The following is a 22,184-nucleotide window of genomic DNA, read 5'->3' on the forward strand; positions in this document are numbered from 1 at the left end:
CCAGTGGATGTGTGCGTGGGATCAAAGCAATCCATGACTAGATAGAAAACGCGGCGGACCAATAGTGGTGCTGCATATCATAATGTAGCGTTAGAAATGGGCCGAGAGTTGAAAAGGAGAGGGGGCGCTGCAGGGCTTCGATGGATTCGATGGGTCCACCGGCCGAACATTCCACGCTGGGGTTTGTGTTTGGTATGTAGGCACAATGGATACCGTACACACAATACAATGCAACCCAACCCCCCAAAGACCTGGGGGCCTTGGCAAGACTTAAAGACACCGCGCCCGGAGTCCGGCACCTGACCGTACCTCCGCCCAATCACGCGTGCTACGTAACCATTTTGGGACTAGCCCGGTCTACCAATACCACAATACCGTCACACGCGTACCTGCCCAATACGCTTATCACCGTCTGAGATCACCACTTACCTTATCTAATTGTTCTTTCCCTCTTCCCCCAGTTGACTCTCCTCCATTTCAATACCCTCCTTTGCGACTTCCTCTCATCCCTCCTTCTCACCGTCCCAATACTCACTGCTCCCGGTTACCGGCTCCCCCCAAACGACACCCTCGGTTACATCTCTTGACTCGAGCACCCTCATCACCCACCAGCCTCAATCAAATTGGCCGTTGGCCTTACTCCCTCGACTGCGGGAGATCTCATCACCATTCCCACTATCGATGTATCTCGTCCAAGCTCTCGACCAGAGTGCCTCGTCAGGCCACGGCCTCGTTGTGAAATCCAAAACTAGCATGATTCAAGGCGCATAAGATGATGGTCCCAAGAGCCTATCTCTTTACCTCAGCTTCACCGCAGAATGCCATGTATGATGTGAAGGATGAAGCCGCGCGGCCGACTTTGCATCGCTCTGGCTGTTATCCTTCGAAGCGCCCCGAAAAACATGGAGCGATGGGCGCCGCACCCATGGTGATTCCCCCCGAAACGCGGCCCTCACACCCCCGGTCGTCGAGATGCCCGCTCTCGCCCTCCAGCCAAAACATCCGCACCCTCTCGCCGGTCGTCCTCGTCCTCATCCAACGACCGTCCGATTCCTACCTCGGTTGCATCGATGCTGGATGCAACCGCAATCCCGGTTCCACGGCGGAGCTGGTCCACTCGGAGACCTCGGAAACTTCCCCGAGGAAACCATGTGGAAGAATTCAGCCGTATATTGAAGGAAGGCGTCAAGTCGAGAGAGGACGAGTTGATGGCTAGCTCCGGGAACTCACCTCTGGACATCCTTCTCAGCCCGCCTGACGAAGAGGACCAGAAATATTCGCCCGGGCATGATTCCGAGCACGAAACGCCTTTCTCACTCAAATCTGCATCAAGTGATTCCATGCCCTCCCTCGATCACGACATAGCGTCTCCTTCTAGCTCCATGCTCCCGCCAACTCCAGGTAGTCAAAAGAGTCCTTGTGAACGTCGCCATCTGCGCTATTCACCTTCGGAAGATTGTGCCTTGGACCATCCTCTTCTCGAAACGGAGATTCAAGAGGGTGAATATATGGACCTTGTGGCTCCTATCGAGACAGAAATACACCACGATGCGACGCCACCTTCCAAACGCGCGGGCTCCCTCGCTTCATTTCCACGTCTACGGTCTTCGTTCAAATCAAACCTGACGGCTTCATTGCGAGCTATCAAATCTGCGGCCCAGTCGGTATCAACGTTCGCTACGCCGTCTGTGCAACCGGAGGACTTTCTTACACGGTCCCTTTTTATTATTACGCCGGAACTTACAGACGACCGTCGGCCGCCACCTATGCGAGACCCGCCATCTCCGGCATTGAGACGATATCTCAACCCAACACCCATTTCCCCAGCGGAGATGTACGTCTATCATGATCATCCTCACGAAAAGCCTGATTCGATACGCGCATGCCCGGTTTCAATCCAAATGCAAACATACCGCCGGTCCCGTGGCAGAGGACACCGGCGCAATCATTTCCATGTTGTCGCCGTGAAGAACTGCGACCAGTACACGTGCTTCGATCCGGAGATCCCGCCAATGTCACGTCAGCGTGAACCTCGCGAAAACTGTGACTTTCTCCGTATGGTCGTCCTTGAGATGAACATGCGTCGCAGTGGTAAGCTGCGCGAGGATATCCCCACTCGAGCTCGCATTTGGCTTCCTCCGCGGAAGAGTAACCCCTATCGCTTGTCGAGTGATTATGAGGATGGTGATGACAATGACACTGTCCCTTCCCGCTGGGTGGGTATGTCGGCTTAGGCCTCTCCTATGGATATGCCTGTACTTGCGCAGAGCGCGGTTCGGCAAGCTGTCCAGTACATAGACTTTATCCTTATACTTTTCTTTCTTTGTCCTATTCATACACAAGCGCGGCGTTTGACCTGGATGGTGTGTCCTGGCTGACACAGTTCTTTCTTCTGCGGCATATCCCTTCAATCCTCGACCATCTAGCTTTTTCTTCTCCCGTTGCAAAGATATACCCATTAAACGACAGAATTCATGAAACCCTCTTATTCTCAATCATATTTCTAGCGTGATGTTGGTAATACTCTGTAACCTTTCTGTCAATAAAGCCGACACTATTTAGTTTCGTGGCTTCTGGATGATATCACGCCGCAGCCATGAGATCATCCCCGCGTGGTCAGCTTCAATCTCTGCCTGAGCGATTCATTCATTAGGCATCGGTCGTCTCTAGCCACGTCTGGTCCCGACCAAGAAGTGATCAGTATCATCTGGTTGGAGAGCCCGATACCTCTAGGGCTTTGACCCTTTCCCTGGGAGTTTTGATTCTGTCATGGTTCACACACAGCATTGACGTAGTTTCCAATGATTTTAGTATAAGCCCCATGGAATGAACATCCATTTTCAGACTGATCAGTCCCGTAACAGTAAGGTTGTAGCATACTCTGTATTTTATTACATTTAAATAATAGCCTAATGATTCGATCACATGATGCTTGTGAATCATGCCAGGTTTTTGGAGGGAGAATCCGCCTTGGAGCGTACATTTTCTTAGGCATTATGGATTTTTCAGAAGTTTGAACTGGGCGAATTCTGTTTTTGAATGCACTTAGAATAGGGCTAAATAAAAAGGAGCAGAGAAATGTTCCACCCGCTGTTACATGCATGCGGAATACACTAGAACACGAGGAGTTCGTGTAACAATATTGTACTCGTTTGTGTCACATCTCATCGGCGTACCTGGAACCCTGTGCAACAGATAGGTTAGATTATAACACCACTTATTTCAAAAGGAAACGGAGATGCAACTCACTCTCTTCATCCAAGAGCGTTCCGTTCTTCCAACTTTCTTCCACCCATTTCGAGCTAACGAGATGGGGCAACTTCTTACCTGGCCTGGTGGCCAGAGATCCTCGCAGAGAAACGACTTGCAAAGAGGATGCCATATCTTGATCAACGATGACATGGGTAATTCCCGGATTGTCAAGTGACGTGGTCAAGCTTGCAGCCCCGAAGCGAGCAGTATTCTGTGCGAGAGTCAGACCTAAATTCGGTGACCATCGACCATTTTCTTCACCACTCGACTCGTTTGAAGTGACAAAATAGAGCACCAGGTCACGGAAGAGCCATCCACACGGTGCTGTGTATCCCGAATCCACTTTTCGTTGAATTAAAGCCTCGATTCGTTTTGATGTGCGACAGTCGAGTGTGTGCTCTGATTCTTGCTTGAGGTGCCCCATTTTCTCCAAAGTCTGCCGAAGATAGTTAGCTTGTATTTATAACCGAAAGAAATGGATTGTTCTTGTTCATTGGCCGCACCTCTTTGAGCTCCTCGACAGTGGTGTCACGAGCATAACTATCACCGAATCGATCGGCATTGAAACTGATCTCTTCATCTCGACCTTCTATGGTAAAGAACATGTGCCTGTGGATTTCGGTTCAGTTATGTCTGCCTTGTTGCATCTTGTCATGGAAATAGCGTGGTACCTTGGTTCAAAAGGAAGGATTAAATCCGATAGCCCTGCATCTTTTATGTTCTGCTTCACACAGTCCATTAGCCAGGATGGTCTGACGATATTGGTATCACCAGACTTCTGTAAAGAGGCCACCTTGACCGTCCCTAGGATTCAGAGTTAGCATGTCCTGGTCGTAGTGCTATGACACAATCATACTTCTCTCAGCGATGCATATTATGTCTGGAGCTGCAGTATTCGTTTGGTAAATCTTGCCTCCGTTGGCTTTCACCAGCTGCTCCAGCTCTGCCTTTGACTTTTTCTCGGGGGCATTTGCCTCTGTCATGACAACTGACATATAATCAGCAATTACCTGAGGGAATGTGGAGTTAAATCAAACTCACAGAAATTCAAATGGGCAAATACATGCCCTGAAGGACCAAGGTACTCGGCATTCTCCTTCTCATCATATCCAGCAATGGTCAGTGGTCTCATCGCTGTTCGCTTGACGCGTTTTTTGCGAGAATTGTCCACATCGAATTTCTTGTCCTGATGTTCCTGTTCCGCATTTGACTTAAGATCCAAAAACTCTTGGATCGATAGCGCAGTCTTCCAGTTCTTGTCTTTCCGTAGCTTTTTGAAGCGCGGGAAGCGTAAAGTTAGACCCATACGGAATTGGTCACTCGTGGCGACGGAAGCTGCTTTCACACAAACAACAACAGAATCAGACGGTTTGATCCACATATCGGGTCGCTCATGCTGAGCACCTCCACCCGCTAACTCAATAAAGTTCGTAGGTGGTTTTTTGGGATCCCATTTCTTCCATTTGCCCTCTGTATGATGGCGAATCTCCTGGTAGTCGGAAGCAGTAAACCCTCCGCCAACTTTACAGAATGACCAACACTTCTCAGGCTCTGCACCCTGTGAAGAGTGGCTGTCGTCGACTCGAAGGCCACAGAGGAAACTAGACAAGTTACCACCCCGATGGCCTTGACCATAGTAACCGCCAATCACGACTACGTCAAGGGACTCGCCGAACTCCGTCATGTAGTCTGGCTTCACCTTCATCCAGTCATCGTGACGCTCATTAAGTCGATAGGGTGATCGAGGATTTTTCAGAACTAAACCTTCGGATGCCTCCGCAACGACTTTGCGTAGGCATGTCTCGATTTCTGCCGCTGTGGTTGCCTCTTCGTATGGATGTATCTCGAATCGACGACGTACCGGTCGGAGGGCCTTTTTCAAAGCATTGCGGCGGTCACGAAGAGTGTATCTGGTCAAATCTGTGCCGTTGAGATGCAGGATATCAAAGACGCGAAATAGGGGACGTGGTCCTTTCGAAAAAGGGTTGCGTTGCTCAGCCAGAGCGGCAGTCTTGAGTGTCCCGAACGGAACGGGAGCATCCTGCTCAGGGTCCCAGGTGACCATCTCGCCGTCGAGAATCAGGCTTCTAACCCCATCTGCGAATGCATCTTCAAGATGTCGTGTCAAAGCCCCATTCTCATCGTATATTCCATTGCCGTAGAGATAGGTGTATTCCTTAGCTTTGCGAGACCAAAAGCAGAATTTGCGACCGCCTGGGACAGAATTATCGGGCGCCATATGAAGCTGAATTCGCTCGCCATCCATCTTCTCCTCGATCCAAAAAACCGGATCGTCCTCTGTAGTCCTCATTCGCGTGATCATCTTGTCGAAAGAGTGCATCTGGAACTGAGCCAGTTGGGGTTGGAAGCACTGCATCAGAGTGATGCCACGATCCTCTGCCTCTAGCCTGATATTTGGATCATGCAGCTCCCAGCACACACGTCGCAGGCTACTGGAGATACTGTAGAGATTCTCTGCGTCTGGGTGCCACACATTGAAGAACGTGCGCTCTGTAGCTCCGACTTTCATCTGTCGCAGAATAATGCGAATAAGCCATGTGAGTTCGTCAGGATTCATTCGCCGGTAGAATTCGGCCAAAATAGGCGTCTGTTGATCTTCTTTCGAGGCAATTGAAAGCTTGTCCAGCTTCTCGTTGACTTCATCGATTGTCATGTCTCCTGGCTCTGTTCGCAAGGGCCTTTTAGATAGAATATCGTAGCACCTCCCTGCAAAATCACCTGCCATGGGCGTCGATGACTGGCCCGGCAACTTCCAGTTCAGTAAGTTGGAGCCGTCTTCTGATTCCTTGTTGATTTTCATGATTTTCACCAACATCTTCCCTATGATCTTCTCCTTCATTCCATACATGGGGCGATCCCGATCCTTGTCTGGAAGAATCAGCCGGAAGGCAGGGTAAATATCGTCACCCACATCTTTGCGCCATCGCGAGATGAAACGAGCAATAACATCACGGCGAAGCTCATACGGGTTAAGGCCTGCTGCTCCTTTTCCCTGCGGTCCAACTTTGCGACGTCCAGGAGCTAGGCCAGGTGGCTTCTTCTTGATCTCACTGAGGGGGTTGAAGAGGTTCAGATAGAGCTCGTGGAACGCGAACGTTGGAGCATGGTTATGGGGTCGGTTTGGATATCTGTTTTTGGGAGTTAGTAGGCTTATTGAAGAACAATGGGGCTCAAAGTACTTCTCATCAAGATTCTCATCCACTTTATGGGTAGGATCTGGCACGACCTCGTCGGAATCCATGGTAGTTGAAGCTTCACAGAGACGAGGTTCCCCGGGCTGAAGCTCCTTCGCGACGGGGACGGTTTTAGGCAGCTGCCCCGATAAGATTAAGTATAGCTTGGCTTGGCGCACATGTGACATCACCCGACCCAGCGCCAAAAATACAAGGAAACATCAAAACAGCAACACCTAGAAGATAAAAATAGGATCAGCCAGTTTGAAATAGACATTTCGCCTTTGTTTGATGACATTCTTAGCACGTGAATAACACTGATATCTGATCCTCTTTACACTAGTGTACAGCCCGATTATGAAATGAATGGAGCGTGATGACCTTGAGAAATACATGTATGCTGCAGGTGGCAAAGGTTCATGCAACACTGCTAAAACAATGGGTAATATACAGGGCCGAAAGACTAGGTAAAGCCAGAATCTGATAATCATTCAGTGTTTGGTCATTTGCTCAATGACCTTCAACAGTTGCAGTGCCGTGCTCAGAGCCTCGATGTTGCATCATGATATCCGCCAAGCACGTCAAAACCCTGATGAATTCCTTTGACAGACCCCACGCTGTAAGACGTGAGAGAGTCTCGCAACCAACTCGCAAGATTCGCTCTGGACCTTCAGGTGCACATATATCTCCAACGCCAGTGACATTTCCTCTCATAACATGACCTTCACGAACAAATAGCTGCACCAATTCATCATCACACGGCCGGTCTAGGTGAATAAAACTCGGTTCCTGTAATGGTTCTGCTCGAGGTGCTTGGGAATGCGGGCTGGATTCTTGAGACCCATTCGTGTGACAAGTACCATATGCCCATAGAGTTAGCACGGCAAGAAAAGCCGCGACTGGCTCGTGAAATGCATTTGTTGAGTATCGTCGAACGTGCCAGAGCGTCACACCAGCATGGACAATCGACAGGCGAGCCTTATATTGGTCATGTTTGACCCAGCGCCAGATGTATTGCCATTCGAGTACTTGGTGTCTCTTACTCCACCGTAGCTTCTCGGTGGCAAGGGATGTCGCAAGAGATCGAATTTCACGGAACGGCGCCAGGAGCACAAGGCGCGAGGCATGAAGATGTAAGACAGTGGGATGCTCAAGTCCAGCTGCCTTGGCAATGGTGCTGTTGGCCGTCCAATGCAAAATATCTAAACAGTCACATGCACTATTGCGCCATTTTGAGTAGGAAGGGATCCCCGGAAGCCATACAGAACCGGTAGGGATTGCGGTCTCGCGAGACTGCTTTTTGGCAGTAGGGTTCCAGAAAGAAAGCGGCCGACGGAAGTAATCGCCAACTTCCCACATTCGGTGGTAGAGGGCGTGGATGAGGAGGATGTGGCTAAACTCGCCGATTCCGGAGATGAGTCGCTTTTCGATGTACAGGATATGCACAGCATCGAAGAGAGACTCATTCGCTGTTAACGTTAGAGCACAGCAAAAAATGGAAAGAAAAAGGCAATTGTATATACCTGTCGAGTCTAGCCATTGCTGCTTCCAAGTCTCCGCAGAATCTGCTTGCCACATCTTGTCATGTACAGGTAAAGCGGCCTGTCCATCATCCAGAGACAAATGTGGCCGCATTTCAAAGTAGTACGCCAAAGTACTGTCCAAAAGCTTTCATCGCAAATTTCAGTCAGCGTTCGGATTTCACATTTCCAGGGCGGATTGTCAGTACCCAGATACAATACCCAGTTCGGTTTTTGATCTCATTTTGGATCCACTTCCGCCACATAGAACCATCTGATTTACCATTCAAACTTGTCGCTTGTGTCGGGGTTGCTTTCAGAAGTTGCTCTTGCTCTAGCAATGCCACCAGATCGCTAAATGTGCTCAGAGCAGTGAGTTTGTCCTCCTCATTACCACTGTGAAGAAGTCCAATACAATTGAGTAGCATTGCTTGTATCAAGTCAAGGGAGTACTGGCTGGACTTAAATTTCTTCCTCTGCTCAGAAAAGTCAGACTTAACAACAGAAGACGTAGAAACTTGAGAGGGGTGTTACCTCAACGCAAAATGCTCGGCGTATCATTTCATGAAATGCAACGGCGCATCGGTCCATTTCGCGAGAATTTGAAAAATGACAACCGATCGCCACGACTGCCAAAGTCAAAAGCCAGTGGCACTTGTTTGGGTTAAAGGTAGGAAAATGAAGCATAGGGTAAACGGTTTGGAATGAATCGAAAAAGCAAGCAATATATCGAGTGCACTCATCCAAGCCTGGAAAGTTCTCGGAGTCAAAATTTTCGAAGAAGGGATTATTATTGCAGCAGAGAAGAAGGAAATTGTCGTGTATTTTGTCATAGGTGGCTGCTTCAATTGGCGTCAACACATCCGATATATCCATAAGAATGTCTTGTACTCCTGGAAATCCGAAGCTCTGTTGTGTGACGAAGAGAGGTTTTGAGTTTTCGATACTGGTTGCTTCGGCTAACGAACTAGACCAAGGTGCTTGCTTCTTGCGATACTTAGGGAGACGGGCTCCACCACCATCAACATAGTAATCAGTGGAACGTTTCGCGGAATCGACCGATTCGGCATTAGGGGAGAGCTCGCTAGCAACATGCGAGTGATTCCGAGGGCTTCCCATATCTGTTGCAAGAGATATATGTCCGGACGATGTTTGTGAGGTACTTTCGTAGAGCGGAGGACTCATCTGCCTTGTGCTGATAACCGGCGGCTGCCAAGCCATGCGAGATGTATATCCATCTGCCGTTGCTGTCTGAGAGTATTGCTGCGACACAATGCTGGGGGTCTGTCTTTGATCACTAGGTGTGAAGAGCTCATTCGGGAGCCAATTTATGGTGGAGAGTATTGAAGAATCAAAGAAGGACGGATCAAATGACAGTCCCATTTCCGGGTTCCCTGCCAAATTCATGTCCATTTCCATCCCTGATATTGGTATAGCTGGCTGGTTCTGTCTCAACTCATTGTTGATGCCTGGGAGCGGTGGATCGGTGCTGAGCAATTTTGGCACATCGGAGTTGGAGACTCTATTGTAGGGTTGTCGACAGTCCCCATTTTGGTAGATTGTTAACGGTATATGTCCTGTGGATGAGGGTTGATTTGAGGATGATAGATATACCGAAGCACCCGAGGCCCCTGCTATAGAGGGTCTCTCGTTTGGAGATGTTTGTTCACAAGGAGTTTCCACGCAATTCGGAAACCCTGAAACCGAGGATCTCGACAATCTCTGGGCATCATCCATGTTGTCCATGCTGCTGATAGAAAATTGGCCTATCTGGAAGCGTACTGGCGGCTCTGTCTGTGCAAGCTCTTCTTGGCGCTCATGGGGTAGGGGTGTCGACAGACGAGGGGTCTGCTGTTCATTGTCAGGGTCGAGAACAGACAGTCGCCGGGAGCCTCCGTTTCGAGGCTTTGCTTTCGATCGTCTTTCAGTGGGATATTCGCATCCGAGCGAGCGCGAATCGCACCTGCCGCATGGGATACCACCGCTGCACCGCACTCGAGCCGTGGCACAGTTGAAGCACGCCCGGAAAGTCTTCACTGTGATCCGATGGGTGCGGTCCTTTCCCCCTCACTTCCTTGCGTATGGTGACTCAATTCGTGTCGATGTAGCGTATCGCTAAAGGTCCCTGTTCGTCAGTCTATCCTTCCGAGAAGGGCTAGCCGGCGGCATGTAAACCTACGTTCTCGAGAAGTGACGGCCACACTGCGCGCATGCAAAAGGTTTCTCCTTTGTATGGCTGCGCAGATGCCGCTTCAGGTGCTCTGGTCGCCGAAACGTGCTGCTACAGACTGAGCATTGGACCCCGGTTGCGCCCGCTTGCTCTCCTTTCTCTCCACTGAGTTGTGCATCTACTCCCTCGCTGTTAGCAGCTGAGAAGTCGTTCGCAGGCGCAGGACTTTACCCTCTGCATGGTCAGTCACCGATAGCATGGCGCCTTTAGGGAGCTCAACCGGGCCAGCATTTCCGGATCATGAGAGCATATGTGTTGTTCCTTCTTGTCGGAGGGGAAAACCGGGGTGCAGGGTATAAATCAACCCACGCGCTGCGGAGAAGCTTGGATCCACGCGATTGGCCTTCATTTAAACGGGCCGGCTCGGTTAATTTGGTCGGAAATCTGGGGTTGAAATGGCCGAGGGATCATCGTGGGCCACATCTTGGCTCGAGAATTCAAGACACAGTCGCAAACGAAGGCCATAAGGAAGTCGATCTGCAAATCACGGTGGTAGGATGGGTTCCTGCGTCTCCACCGGTGCTGAATGTACTGGCGAGCGGGATGGCTGAATCGCAGCTGGAGACGTGGAAGTGGTGAGACCAGCAGTACTAACAGCCAGTGGGTTGCTGCGGCCATGAGGCCCCGTGCCCGCCAAGTGGAGCCGGCGTCATCGCCGCGCTGTCCCAGCTGCAGTGCGACACCGCAGCATCTCCCCCTCCATCCTCCACACTACATCCGATCCAAACTCTCGACGTCGGAGCTCGATTCCATGAATGGCGAGATCGCCGCCGCGAACCCGCGGTTGGCTTCCCCGGCCTCCCAAAATGCCTCCGCCCTACAGGGCGCCTCCGTCGCCTTTCGACAATCCCGTCCAGCTGCCAATGTGAATAAACCACCTTCTGCTGCTGCCGCAGCCGCCGTGGCCAGCAGTTGGAATCGCCATGCGGAGTCCCATCACGCAGACATGGATTCGGAACCCGGCCCTGAAGTTGGCTCTGTGCGGGACAAGATTGGAAGATGGACGACAAATAACCTCGTCGCGCCGAGCAGCGAGCCCATCGCCAGGGGGCGAACACCATCTTCATCATTATCACCAAAACCAGCACCCGAACAGATTGCTGCTCGTCTAGCTGCATCAAGGTCTCCTGCTCGGCGACAAGAAGCGTCGTCCGCGGCAGCCGCCGCCAGACTGGGTGCGATGCGTAGTGCCAGCACGGCACCCCCACCATCACGACCTCCTGAAGAACGACGAGAACTACGATCCCCAACTCCAATCCGTCCGAATCCACCCATTAAAAGCCCGGTCGATGTCATGCTGCAGGATGATCCCCCAGCGTTCGACCCTGACCCCAACACCCTCCGGCGCCCGCCATCCGTGCAATCCAAGGCCAGCAGCGTATCTAAAGCAAGCAGTGTTTATGGTCGAGCTCCGAGCCCTCATCCGTCCATCTCTTCGCGATTATCGTCTACCCAGAATGATGATTTCAAACCGAAACTCCCTCCCCGAACCCCTACAAACCCCTCCTCTGCGTCCTCGATCAAGTCCTCCGCTGGGTCGATCAAGAAGAAACCGGTTGGCAGTGGAACTATGAATCGTGCGAGTACCCCCAGTATGGGATCAATATCGGTAGCGTCGCACAACAGCAGCTCCAGTGCATTGCATGAGCCGAGTGGGATGAGCGAGGAAGCCCTGTCCAATGCAATTGTCGCGTCGTCGTTAGCGTCGGCTCGCGCATCACCCGTCTCCAAGCTCGCGCCACCTCCTCCACCGCAACGACGACGGGCGCGATCTCGGTCCCTTCTGCAGCAGCTAGCACATTCAGATAAGAGTGATGTATCTCGCACACCAAGCCCGCCTAAGGGCATGCCGCAGACCCTTCGCGGCTTGCCGAAGCCCGACGATGCCGATGACCGTCACCGGCATCGAATGCACCTCCTCCACAAGCACCCCCACAAACACCACGAGGGCGATCGCAAGCGATGGCGACGAGAGGTGACTGAGAAGGAGCGCAAACGCTACGAAGGCGTTTGGGCCTCGAACAAGGGGCTGCACATCCCTCCCGAGCGAAACACTGACAGCGATCGGTGGCCGCCCCCTCGGAGATGGTGCTCAACCTTGTCGTACGGGAGATCTGGTCCCGCAGCCGCCTGCCACCCACCATCCTGGAACAGGTGTGGGAGCTCGTGGATCACCAGCGCGTCGGGTTGCTGACGAAAGAGGAATTCGTGGTTGGAATGTGGTTGATCGACCAGCAGCTCAAGGGCCACAAGTTGCCGACCAAAGTACCGGAGAGCGTTTGGGACAGCGTGCGGTATGTGACGGGCATCAAGTTGACGACGACTGGCAGCAGGGCGTATCCGTAGACCCTGCTGTAGATTATTGGATTCTAAGTCAAGGTAGGATGTTTCTCATTTGCATATAGACCATGTCAATAGTTCCTCCATTCCTCCATGGGAAGCGCAGGCACGCCCCGGGGATGCGGGCTCCCACACAAGCGGCATAAATCGAGCGTATAGTGTTATTATGACTATGTGTTTCTAATCGGTATTCATCCCCTGGCATGTGAATCTTGATGTGCCGTGGTTCCTTCTACTACTCCATTGTAGAACTCGTACTGTATGTATACCTGTATACTGTGTCCCTCCTGGGCTCCACTACCAACATGAATGCCCCCGCGCTGGCAATTTCCCGGGATCGATCCGCATTATTTGCAAGTTTGGAACGTAGAATGGGGCTCCCGGTGACTTCACGTTGCTTTCTGATAATGAGAACATTTCTCATTAATCCCCTAGCACTCGTATTCAGTATGGGACTGGTCCAGCCAAATCGCGGCATCTCGCCACCCTCCGCCACGTGACCCTCCCCGAAACCTTTCGACGAGGACAGCGACGTCTTCTTAAACATGCCAGCGAGGGCGAAGAATCCAACGCTTCTCGTCGGTATGCTTCCATTTTCCCGACTCGCGGCGTGGGTGCAGTGACAAATCGCGGGCGTCTGGATCACCGCAGAGCAAATCCCGGATCTCCACGCCTCGGGATTTGCGCGCACGATCGAGCAATCATCGCACCGCGTCTGTATATTACAGCTCTCCCTCTTCCTCTGCGCGCTGACTGAGCAGTAACTTGCACCGACGGGAGTCTCCCGCGCACAGGGAACCCCAAACCGGTCGTGAACCGCAGAGAAAACGGTTGTTGGGTGCTTGCGATTGAAGATCCATGTCAGCCCCGTGATTCGCCATGGCCGACGCTTTTCACCCCGAAGCGCTGACTGCCTCCGCGCCCCCTCGACCGGTTCGCAAGAAGTTCGCCAAACCCCCCGTCAAGGTCGCCTGCTTGCCCTGGTACGCCATCCGTTCCTTCGAGGCTCTCATGGCCGCGCCGTAGCTAACCCCGAACCAGTCGCGCCTCCAGAACACGATGTGGCGGGCAGGAACCCTGCTCCAATGTAAGTGTCCACTATGGAAATCGCCTGCGGCTCCTCTTCTTTGGGAGGGGCTCTAGTCTCTTTTCGGAATCGTGTAATGCTCGATTGATTAGTTAGTTACCTCCGCGGGGCCTTTTACTAAAAGTTGCGGTGTTGCTAGTGTGTCTTTAAACGGCGTGAATGCACCTATCTGCCCAGCAAGAGAGGTGGGCCGCGCAAAAAGAAGCAGAAGCAGAAGCTGTCGCCCTCGCCTTCTCCGGACGAGGAGCTCTTACAGGATGCTCCCAATGTGGCCGTGCCAGGCCCAGACTTCGAGGAGTGTATGTTTGTCCATTCGGTGTTGCTTGCTGCATACTACTATTAGTAGTACTGGCAGCATGATCCGCTCAGGTCACTAACGACTCCACAGCTCCGGGCATGTTTAGTCAAATCGATGTCTTATCTCTGCCAGGTGCAGGGTTGAGGCATCTGGACTTCCCACAAGTGGCTTCCATGTTCCAGGGCTATTTCACGGGCGATGCAGACACAACCCATGTGCATATGGGGAATGTGCCGTCCCCGTTGAGTACCACCCAGTGCCTCGTGAGAACGTATGGAAGTGAACCTGAAATGTAGGTTCCTTTCTTCGCCATATTCCTTCCCACCACGCAATTCATCTCACATCACCAATCCAGCTTAAACGCTTATTATGATTTTATCCATCCCTATTTCCCAATTCTTCCGCCACGGGTATCACCTCAATGTCGGGATCGTCCGTTGCAATTCAACATCTCCCCGTCCAACCCGTCGTCAGAGCCTTTCATGTTGTACCGACCCCGATCTCCATTGAGTATTGCCATCTGCGCGATTCTTGCATTGATTCCACACCCACGGGATCCGGAGCCATCTTCTCCAACGTCAGTTCTTCGGCGCAGGAACTACGCACATTCGTTTGCGCAGCTCGCTAACTCAATCATCGAAACGGAATGTGACTTGGAACTGTCATCAACTGACCCCGGTCAAGCATTGTCTAGTGTCCGCCCTTCTGTTAACCGAGAGAAGCTTCATCCTGGAACACCCGAAGATTTAGAGACTCTTCTCGCCTTGCTTATCCTCTCGGTCTACGAGTATTCACAGCGAGGTAATCTTCTCAAGATGAGATATCGTGCAGGGCAAGCTTTGGCCCTTGCCTTGGACAAGTCACTCCATTGCTGCATGGAGGATAGTGAATTTTCAGAAGCTCGCCGTAGAGCTTGGTGGATGACGGTATGATAAAACTTCTCCTATTGTCTAAGGTCGATTGCATTATATCTAACTCCACTACAGTACTATTGTGTTATACAGGGCTCTATAGTCAGTACGACTGTGAGTGAATTATCATTGTTATTCTCCATACCCCGTCACGATAGCTAATGCAGGAAGATACAGCCGCCGACAATAGTCATCAATGATCCGCAGTTTACGACACCCTACCCACAATTTGCTGCCGATTCTGAGGTATGTTTTTCGGTCTCTAACACACCCGCTTGCCATGGATCCCAACTAATGTCTGGCAGGGCTGGTCCATCTTGATACAGGCCCAGCAAGTGTTAGTATCGGCTACTTCGTTTATTTCCGATCTCAACAAATCTCTCACCTCGCAATCCGGCATGCACTATATGTATGAAAGGATGCAACAACTTGACTCGTGGACCAACTCCGTGCTAGCGCAGGTAGATTTGCTGCCGATGTTACCCCAGGAGCCGGACTTCGGGGACAGTCGAGAAACAGTTACCTCCGGAAGTATCCGAGCTATATCGCGGATCAAACTATCGAGGTATACATTGCGTGTCTGCCAATTTGCTTGTTTCAAATCCTAACGCATTCCCAGCGCGCAAATCAAAACCCATCGCTTCCGAGCCTTCTCCGACATCCCCATCTTCATAAAACGACATTGTGATCTGACTGCCGCAAATCCAAGTAACCAATCAATCGACATGAAGCAACGCTCTCCATCCCACCAGGGTCACGGGTTAAGCAACGTGGGCTGCTCATGTAGCAGTCTCGATCAATTCCAACGTGCCTCGTCAGCGGAATACATGACTCCATCCGACTCCTCGACTTCCTCAGACATCCACCCTTACATTCCACAATATCCTCAGTTCCCCTTCGCGTCCGGATTCCCATACAGTCCTCAACACTCTGCCAAAATATGCCTTAGAGCTGCTTTGACGATTTCGCGCATGTTTGAAGGCCTGCCTGTCCCGCAGCCACTGACGGAAGGCCGCCAACAACAGAATCGCCCACTTCCTCGTACGATGCCCTCATTTGCGTGCTGTCTCATGCAAAGTAGCTACGCTATGTTCATGATCTTCTACAAGGCTCGTGTGGCAAAGCAACTTTCGCCAGACTCGGAAAGTGAAATTGCGGCCGAGTCGACAGACCATCTCGTGGAAGAACTCCGACGGGGCCTGGAGCGGATAATCGGAGCGGTGTCCAACTATTCACAAGCTTTTGAGGCATTGGATGGGATGCGAGGTAAGCTTATAGTGTTGATCTTCCAAGTTTTTACCTGGATAGCTCGGCTAACATATTCCAGATGAAATTCAAGGTGCATATCAAACGGCTTTCCCTCATATTTCCGTATAGTCGGAGCAAATTCTCGTTACGACGAAGTATATTTATTGCATTTCCTGCGAAGCCATACTCTGAAAGCTAGCAGCGGCTTCGATCGATATCGACTAACACAGCACACAACCTCTCCTCGTTTTCAACCCGCGCATATATGTATTTATCTCGGAACTCTCTAATCACGTACACGAACGGCAAGATCCTTCATATTCTCCTGCAGGATCGAAAGGCATGAAAAATGAAAAGCCGGAATTTGTTTATTTCCTCTAAATGTTTCGCTAAAATAACTCAACGCTGAAATCGTGCCAACAAATAAAGAAAAAAGGGAAAGAAAAGCCTGCAAATGATGGGATATTTCTATGCCTATAGCTTTGAGCGAATGCCCTCCAATCGAAACTTGACATCTTTCAAGACTTTACTTGATGGTTTCCAATCGTCGAACTGGCGGAGAAGTTCCATAGTCTCGTCATGCATCTGGCGTCGCACATGTTCCTCCTCGAGAAGCCCCCGCATGGCGAAGGGGAGAATGTATGGGTTTGTGTAAGCCAAAGGATTTGATCGCTTGATGCTCAGGGTGGCGTCCGGAACATTGGATGTTTCGAGCGCGAACTGAATAGCCATGTAGTACACGTCTTCATCATCATAGAGACGAGAGTGGCCATCTCCCGTGTAAAGACTGCCAGCTAGAGGACCACTAAGTTCACGGATGAGACCGTGATCTGGGATACCGAGGTTTCGTAGCTTGAGGGCGAACCCAACAAGGTGTGACAAGAAGCTTGGAGCATGAACTCGGCCGTCCACAAAGACTGAACGGTAAATGTATGGATGAGCGATTGGCGAGAACAAAGAAGACTGTATATCACATTAGCTTGCACTTCAGTGATGAGGTCTGATGTTAGCGAGCATACCTCTAGCGAAACGAGTTGGTCATCGATACTTCCGATGTAAGATATTCGAACTCCAAAATCAAGAGCACACTGAAGAGAAGCCTCGTAATCCTTGGAGACTTTGCTGGATGGTAGCTCAAATTCGAACAGCTCACCAGCAGATCCACTAATCCATCGAGATCGATATGAAGAGAAAGGGCCCATGTTTACCCCAGCCATGGCGCATATGCCGACCCGGCTGGCGTCAAGACAGCCGAAAGCAATAAGCTTAGCAACAAGCATGATTGAAACGGGCACCCCTTGACTATGACAGGCCACGAGAATGAAGTCAGCTTTGCGGATTTCTTCCATCCAGTTCAACAGAAGCTTCCACAGAAGATCCACCCGCTCTGCAATACGTCCCTCTCCTTCCAATGCAATCTTTTCGACCTCACACGAATAGCCATGATCGGCTGTCCATTTAGTGATGGCTTCCGCAGCCATGTTCGAAAACCGAATGGATGTCCCTGTGGGTTGTCCAAGCACACTCCGGATCACAGGGGCGGGGAAATAGCCATGGACACCGATGGCTAGAGCACGTTTGATGCGATGCGGTTCTTTGACGCGAGATACGTGATTGTGCTCTGGGCCCTTGGTATAATGCAAAATTCTGCCTAGGCTTTGCAAAAAAGAGGGCGACTCTTCCAGGTTATATGTTTCTTCGAATCGCGGCAGCACTTGATTTGGCAGTATTTTCTGCAGCTGCCTAGAGGCAGAAGCGCCTGCTGGTTGGGGTTCGGCGGGTGCTGTGGTGGTTGTTGAGTTCGTTTCAACAGTTGGTATGACTCCTTCCTTCATCCGTCCGTCTTTGGGTAGTTTAACTTTGACACTTCCTCTCTTGGTGACGTTCACATTCGCTTCTGTGTCTGGCTCCAGCGATGTTGGCCGCGCCAACGTGTTTGGCTCCAGCGTTGCTTCGACAGCCTCAACTTCCTGGGGTTTCGACGGCGCCGTTCCTCTAGCAGGTTCTTTAGACCAGAATGACCAACCGGAGGATTTGGCATTTCCAACTGAAGATTGCGATGGGCCTGTTTCCTCCGGGGGGTCTTCAGGAGAGTTCTTTGGCGTCATGTTCACGTCTTGGCTAGCTGTATATCCAGAGTCTTCCGGGGTTTCTTGTGCCGTCTCTTGAGTTGGTTGTTCTGCGGGTTTGGTAGACGAGGATGAACCGTACCACATTTGCAGCCAAGATCGCTTTTGTGACGTGGGCTGGGCCTCTGCCGTAGTATGTAGCTGATCTTGCCCCTGTCCTTGCTGCGGTTGTTTCACCGGTTCGTTTGCGTCTGGAGCAACTGCTTCTTGACTAGTTTGCGTCGAGGGTTGGTCTTCACCAGGCTGCTTCTGCGTTATCCCCACAGTTTCATGGTCATTCGTGGCACCTTTTACGGCAGGCGCAGACCTGTACATCCATGAAAACCACCCAACAGGCTGCTCTGTAGATGTGGACTGTGATATATGTGGTGTGGGCGTGTCAGATTCGGTGACGATCGTTTGCGCCTGTTCTTGTGACGATTTCTCTACCGAATTCGTGGCCCTTTCCTCTTCGTTATTGGGTTTGCGTATCCTTGCGGGAGTAGGGGTGTCGATCTTGTCCAAAGCTGCGGCGGAAGCTGAGCCGTCCGACGCAATGTTTACTCGGGTTGTGGTCACATCGGCGGGTAAAGATCTTGTCGAAATGCTCGCCCTTTTCGTAAGTTGGATCGAGGGGTTTCGACTGGTTTTGGGTGTATCGAGTAAGGAGGTTGTCGATTCCGCAATGCCGGACGCTACGTTCTGCGCGACCGAAATGCTCTCACGAGCAACCTCGGTAATTGGATCCGCCTTGGACGTTCGCGACGTAGTCGACCAGGACCCTGGATACCAGCTCTAGAAAAAAACAGACATATTTCGGTTAGCTATGCAATAACACCGCCCGTATCTTGAGCCTTGAAACATACCGCACGTCCTGAACGCTGGGAGTCCGAGCGGTCTCGGGCAGCATTGCCTGGTGCCGCGGGGGACGGAGAGTCCGCACCAGAAGGGCTGGGCTTCACTCTCTTTCGAGATCCCTTGGGCGTCATGGAAGCGAGGATAAAAACATCTAAGCAAGTTCGAGAAGAGCAAAGGTTCTCTCAGAGACAAGTCACAGGGAGTTAACTACAAGGCGCCACGAACCGGGGTGTCTGATATCACGTCACATGGCGGCCTGGTTCCTGGAGATTCTGCCTTAGGCATAAAGGCGGTGAGCGATAAGTCGACTTTTTTTTTTCTGCGCGCCGCTGGGTCAAGTGTATACGCCTTTCGTCGTTCTTTTATTTTGCATATCTAAGTCAGTCTGGTCTTCTGCGAGACCACCTGCACTTCAAGATGGCGATCCAGAAAAAGGTATGCGATTTTTCTTTCCAGTTCTCAGCAGATCGCGGGTGTTAACTGCTTCCAGCATGGAAAAGGTCGTCTTGATAAATGGTATCGGCTGGCCAAAGAGAAGGGCTATCGATCGCGTGCTGCATTCAAGTTGGTGCAACTGAACAAGAAGTATGGGTTCTTGGAGAAGAGTAAAGTTCTACTTGATCTTTGCGCGGCGCCTGGTGTAAGTTCGGAATTCAGGATCTTTTATCTCTCATGACGGCTTCGTCTAACAATACTCGCAGGGTTGGTGTCAAGTGGCAGCGGAATGCATGCCTAACCAGAGTATTATCGTTGGTGTCGATCTCGCTCCGATCAAGCCTATTCCTCGCGTCATTACCTTCCAAAGCGATATTACAACCGACAAGTGTCGCGCTACCATTCGGTCTCATCTCAAGCACTGGAAAGCAGACACGGTCATTCACGATGGTGCACCCAATGTCGGTTCCGCATGGGTTCAGGATGCTTTCTCTCAGGCGGAGCTGGTCTTGGAATCTATGAAATTGGCTGCGGAGTTTCTGGCGGAAGGTGGAACCTTCGTCACCAAGGTTTTCCGATCCAAGGACTACAACCCTCTCCTGTGGGTGTTCAAGCAGCTGTTCACCTCAGTCGAGGCCACCAAGCCCCCATCGTCCCGCAACGTTTCTGCTGAAATCTTCGTCGTCTGCCGTGGCTATAAAGCCCCTAAGCGCTTGGACCCAAAGTTCCTTGATCCCAAGCATGTCTTTGCCGAACTCACTGATCCCACTCCGAACAACGAAGCCAAGGTCTTCAATCCCGAAAAGAAAAAGCGCAAGCGTGAGGGCTACGAGGAAGGAGATTACACTCAATACAAGGAGATTCCCGTGACTGAATTCATCAACACTACGGACCCTATCGCCATTTTGGGTTCCTACAACAAGCTCAGCTTCGTGCAACCGCCTGGTGGAGACCTTGCTATGTCAACCCTGGACAGGCTGGAGGACACTACCGACGAAATCCGAGCTTGTTGTGAGGATCTCAAGATTCTGGGTAAGAAGGAGTTCCGTAACCTGCTTCGGTGGCGCTTGAAGGTCCGCGAGAAGTTTGGTCTTGTGGTGAAAAAGAAGAAGTCTCAGGAGGACGAACCCTCCGAGGAAGTCGCAGAAATCGCTCCGATGGATGAGGAGCTTGCAATCCAAGAACAACTTCACCGGATGCGTGATAAGGAAACTGCCCGAGAAAAGAAAGAAAGACGCAAAGAAAATGAGAAGAAACGGAAGGACATCATTCGCATGCAAATGCACATGACAACGCCTATGGATATCGGTATGGATCAGCACGGGCTTGGTGGTGAAGATTCTACCTTCTCTCCCTGAAGAAGGTAGATCGCGCGAATGCTCGGGACGCTGTCGTCAGCGCCCGTGATATTTCTGTCGAGAGCGAAAGTGAAGAAGACTCCGAATCCGAGGATGAAGAAAGCGACGACGATGGTGACCGACTCGAGAGGGAGCTTGATACGATGTATGAGCAATACCAAGACCGGATGGAGGACAAGGATTCCAAGTTGCGCGCGAAGAAGGCGCGCAAGCCTTACGAGACCGATGAATGGGAAGGTTTCTCTGAGGACAACAAGAGTGACGAGGAGGGTGAAGAGAACGAAAACTCGAAGCCCGCCGCCGCTGCCGAAAATGAGCGTCAATCCACGGGCCTTTCGAACAATGCCTCCATGTTCTTTGATCAGGACATTTTCCAGGGTGTAGATGACGGGGAGGAGGAAGACGAGGAAGACGAGGTGGTGGATGACGAGGAGGATGACGAGGAGGATGACGAGGACACCGATATGGAGGAAGTCGAAGTACCCGAGAAGCCGTCAAAACAAAAGGGCAAGAAGGATGCCAAAAAACAAGAATCGGAATGGGTTGACTCTGATGAAGAGTCCGTGGAATTCGAGGAGCCTCGAAAGCCCAATGGCCAGCTTGGTGAGTTCATTTTCCTGGGTAATAATCTGTGCATTACTAACATTGTGAAATTACAGACATCGACATCATTACTGCAGAGGCCATGGCTCTGGCCCAGTCGATGGCAACAGGCGAGAAGAAATCCTCTGACGTGGTTGACGATGGTTACAACCGCTTTTCTTTCCGTGACGTAGATGGCCTGCCCGATTGGTTCATGGACGATGAGGGCAAACACAGCAAGCCCAATCGCCCGATCACCAAGGCCGCTGCTGCCGCCATTAAAGAGAAGATGCGTGCCATCAACGCCCGTCCGATCAAGAAGGTGATGGAGGCCAAGGGTCGCAAGAAATTCAAGGCCGCTCAGAAGCTCGAGAAACTGCGCAAGAAGTCCGCGCTTCTGGCGGAGGACGAGGCCCTCAGCGAACGCGACAAGTCTCAAGCCATCACCAAGATGATGAGCAAGGCCACAAAGAAGAAGCCCAAGCAGCAGGTCAAGCTGGTTGTGGCCAAGGGTGCCAACCGTGGTATTTCCGGCCGACCTCGGGGTGTCAAGGGCAAGTACAAGATTGTGGATTCGCGTATGAAGAAGGATATCCGCGCGCAAAAGAGACTGGCAAAGAAGAAGTCCTAGAGGTTGTATAGTGCATAGACGCAACGTCATTGTGATACCCTATGAGATATTTGTGGTAGTGCTCTATCTCGTATAGTAAGTACCCTTACACTAGTGTAATAGCGCTCGTAGTAGATTGTACCCGTACCTTAA

The 22,184-nt window shown here is 51.3% G+C and overlaps 7 protein-coding genes across 7 annotated transcripts; 4 read left to right on the forward strand and 3 right to left on the reverse strand.

Moving 5' to 3' along the window:
• Window positions 1-1,070: 1,070 nt before the first annotated feature.
• N7532_005471 (uncharacterized protein) lies at window positions 1,071-2,234 on the forward strand (the record flags this gene model as incomplete). Its single annotated transcript, XM_056617965.1, has 1 exon — window positions 1,071-2,234. The coding sequence occupies one exon, from the start codon at window positions 1,071-1,073 to the stop codon at window positions 2,232-2,234; it is 1,164 nt and encodes a 387-aa protein (XP_056474124.1).
• A 930-nt stretch (window positions 2,235-3,164) lies between these two features.
• Window positions 3,165-6,514, reverse strand: N7532_005472 (DNA ligase (ATP) DNL4; the record flags this gene model as incomplete). Its single annotated transcript, XM_056617966.1, has 7 exons — window positions 3,165-3,184; window positions 3,250-3,688; window positions 3,756-3,861; window positions 3,924-4,056; window positions 4,109-4,240; window positions 4,294-6,401; window positions 6,453-6,514. 7 exons carry the CDS (start codon window positions 6,512-6,514, stop codon window positions 3,165-3,167), a joined length of 3,000 nt encoding a protein of 999 aa, XP_056474125.1.
• A 442-nt stretch (window positions 6,515-6,956) lies between these two features.
• On the reverse strand, window positions 6,957-9,385 carry N7532_005473 (uncharacterized protein; the record flags this gene model as incomplete). Its single annotated transcript, XM_056617967.1, has 4 exons — window positions 6,957-7,915; window positions 7,970-8,114; window positions 8,176-8,442; window positions 8,501-9,385. 4 exons carry the CDS (start codon window positions 9,383-9,385, stop codon window positions 6,957-6,959), a joined length of 2,256 nt encoding a protein of 751 aa, XP_056474126.1.
• Window positions 9,386-10,947: 1,562 nt separating this feature from the next.
• irs4 lies at window positions 10,948-12,542 on the forward strand (the record flags this gene model as incomplete). The annotated part of the gene is made up of 2 exons (XM_056617968.1): window positions 10,948-12,204; window positions 12,258-12,542. The coding sequence occupies 2 exons, from the start codon at window positions 10,948-10,950 to the stop codon at window positions 12,540-12,542; spliced, it is 1,542 nt and encodes a 513-aa protein (XP_056474127.1).
• Window positions 12,543-13,415: 873 nt separating this feature from the next.
• On the forward strand, window positions 13,416-16,209 carry N7532_005475 (uncharacterized protein; the record flags this gene model as incomplete). The annotated part of the gene is made up of 10 exons (XM_056617969.1): window positions 13,416-13,519; window positions 13,578-13,623; window positions 13,763-13,922; window positions 14,012-14,213; window positions 14,277-14,847; window positions 14,908-14,946; window positions 15,010-15,078; window positions 15,138-15,397; window positions 15,452-16,098; window positions 16,160-16,209. The coding sequence occupies 10 exons, from the start codon at window positions 13,416-13,418 to the stop codon at window positions 16,207-16,209; spliced, it is 2,148 nt and encodes a 715-aa protein (XP_056474128.1).
• A 345-nt stretch (window positions 16,210-16,554) lies between these two features.
• N7532_005476 (uncharacterized protein) lies at window positions 16,555-19,177 on the reverse strand (the record flags this gene model as incomplete). The annotated part of the gene is made up of 3 exons (XM_056617970.1): window positions 16,555-17,043; window positions 17,100-18,983; window positions 19,055-19,177. 3 exons carry the CDS (start codon window positions 19,175-19,177, stop codon window positions 16,555-16,557), a joined length of 2,496 nt encoding a protein of 831 aa, XP_056474129.1.
• Window positions 19,178-19,463: 286 nt separating this feature from the next.
• On the forward strand, window positions 19,464-22,052 carry spb1 (rRNA methyltransferase spb1; the record flags this gene model as incomplete). The annotated part of the gene is made up of 5 exons (XM_056617971.1): window positions 19,464-19,481; window positions 19,537-19,686; window positions 19,748-20,789; window positions 20,849-21,442; window positions 21,499-22,052. 5 exons carry the CDS (start codon window positions 19,464-19,466, stop codon window positions 22,050-22,052), a joined length of 2,358 nt encoding a protein of 785 aa, XP_056474130.1.
• Window positions 22,053-22,184: the final 132 nt, after the last annotated feature.

Source organism: Penicillium argentinense (assembly GCF_028826775.1).
Source record: "Penicillium argentinense strain IBT 30761 chromosome Unknown utg000005l_segment0_segment0, whole genome shotgun sequence".
Taxonomy (NCBI): domain Eukaryota; kingdom Fungi; phylum Ascomycota; class Eurotiomycetes; order Eurotiales; family Aspergillaceae; genus Penicillium; species Penicillium argentinense.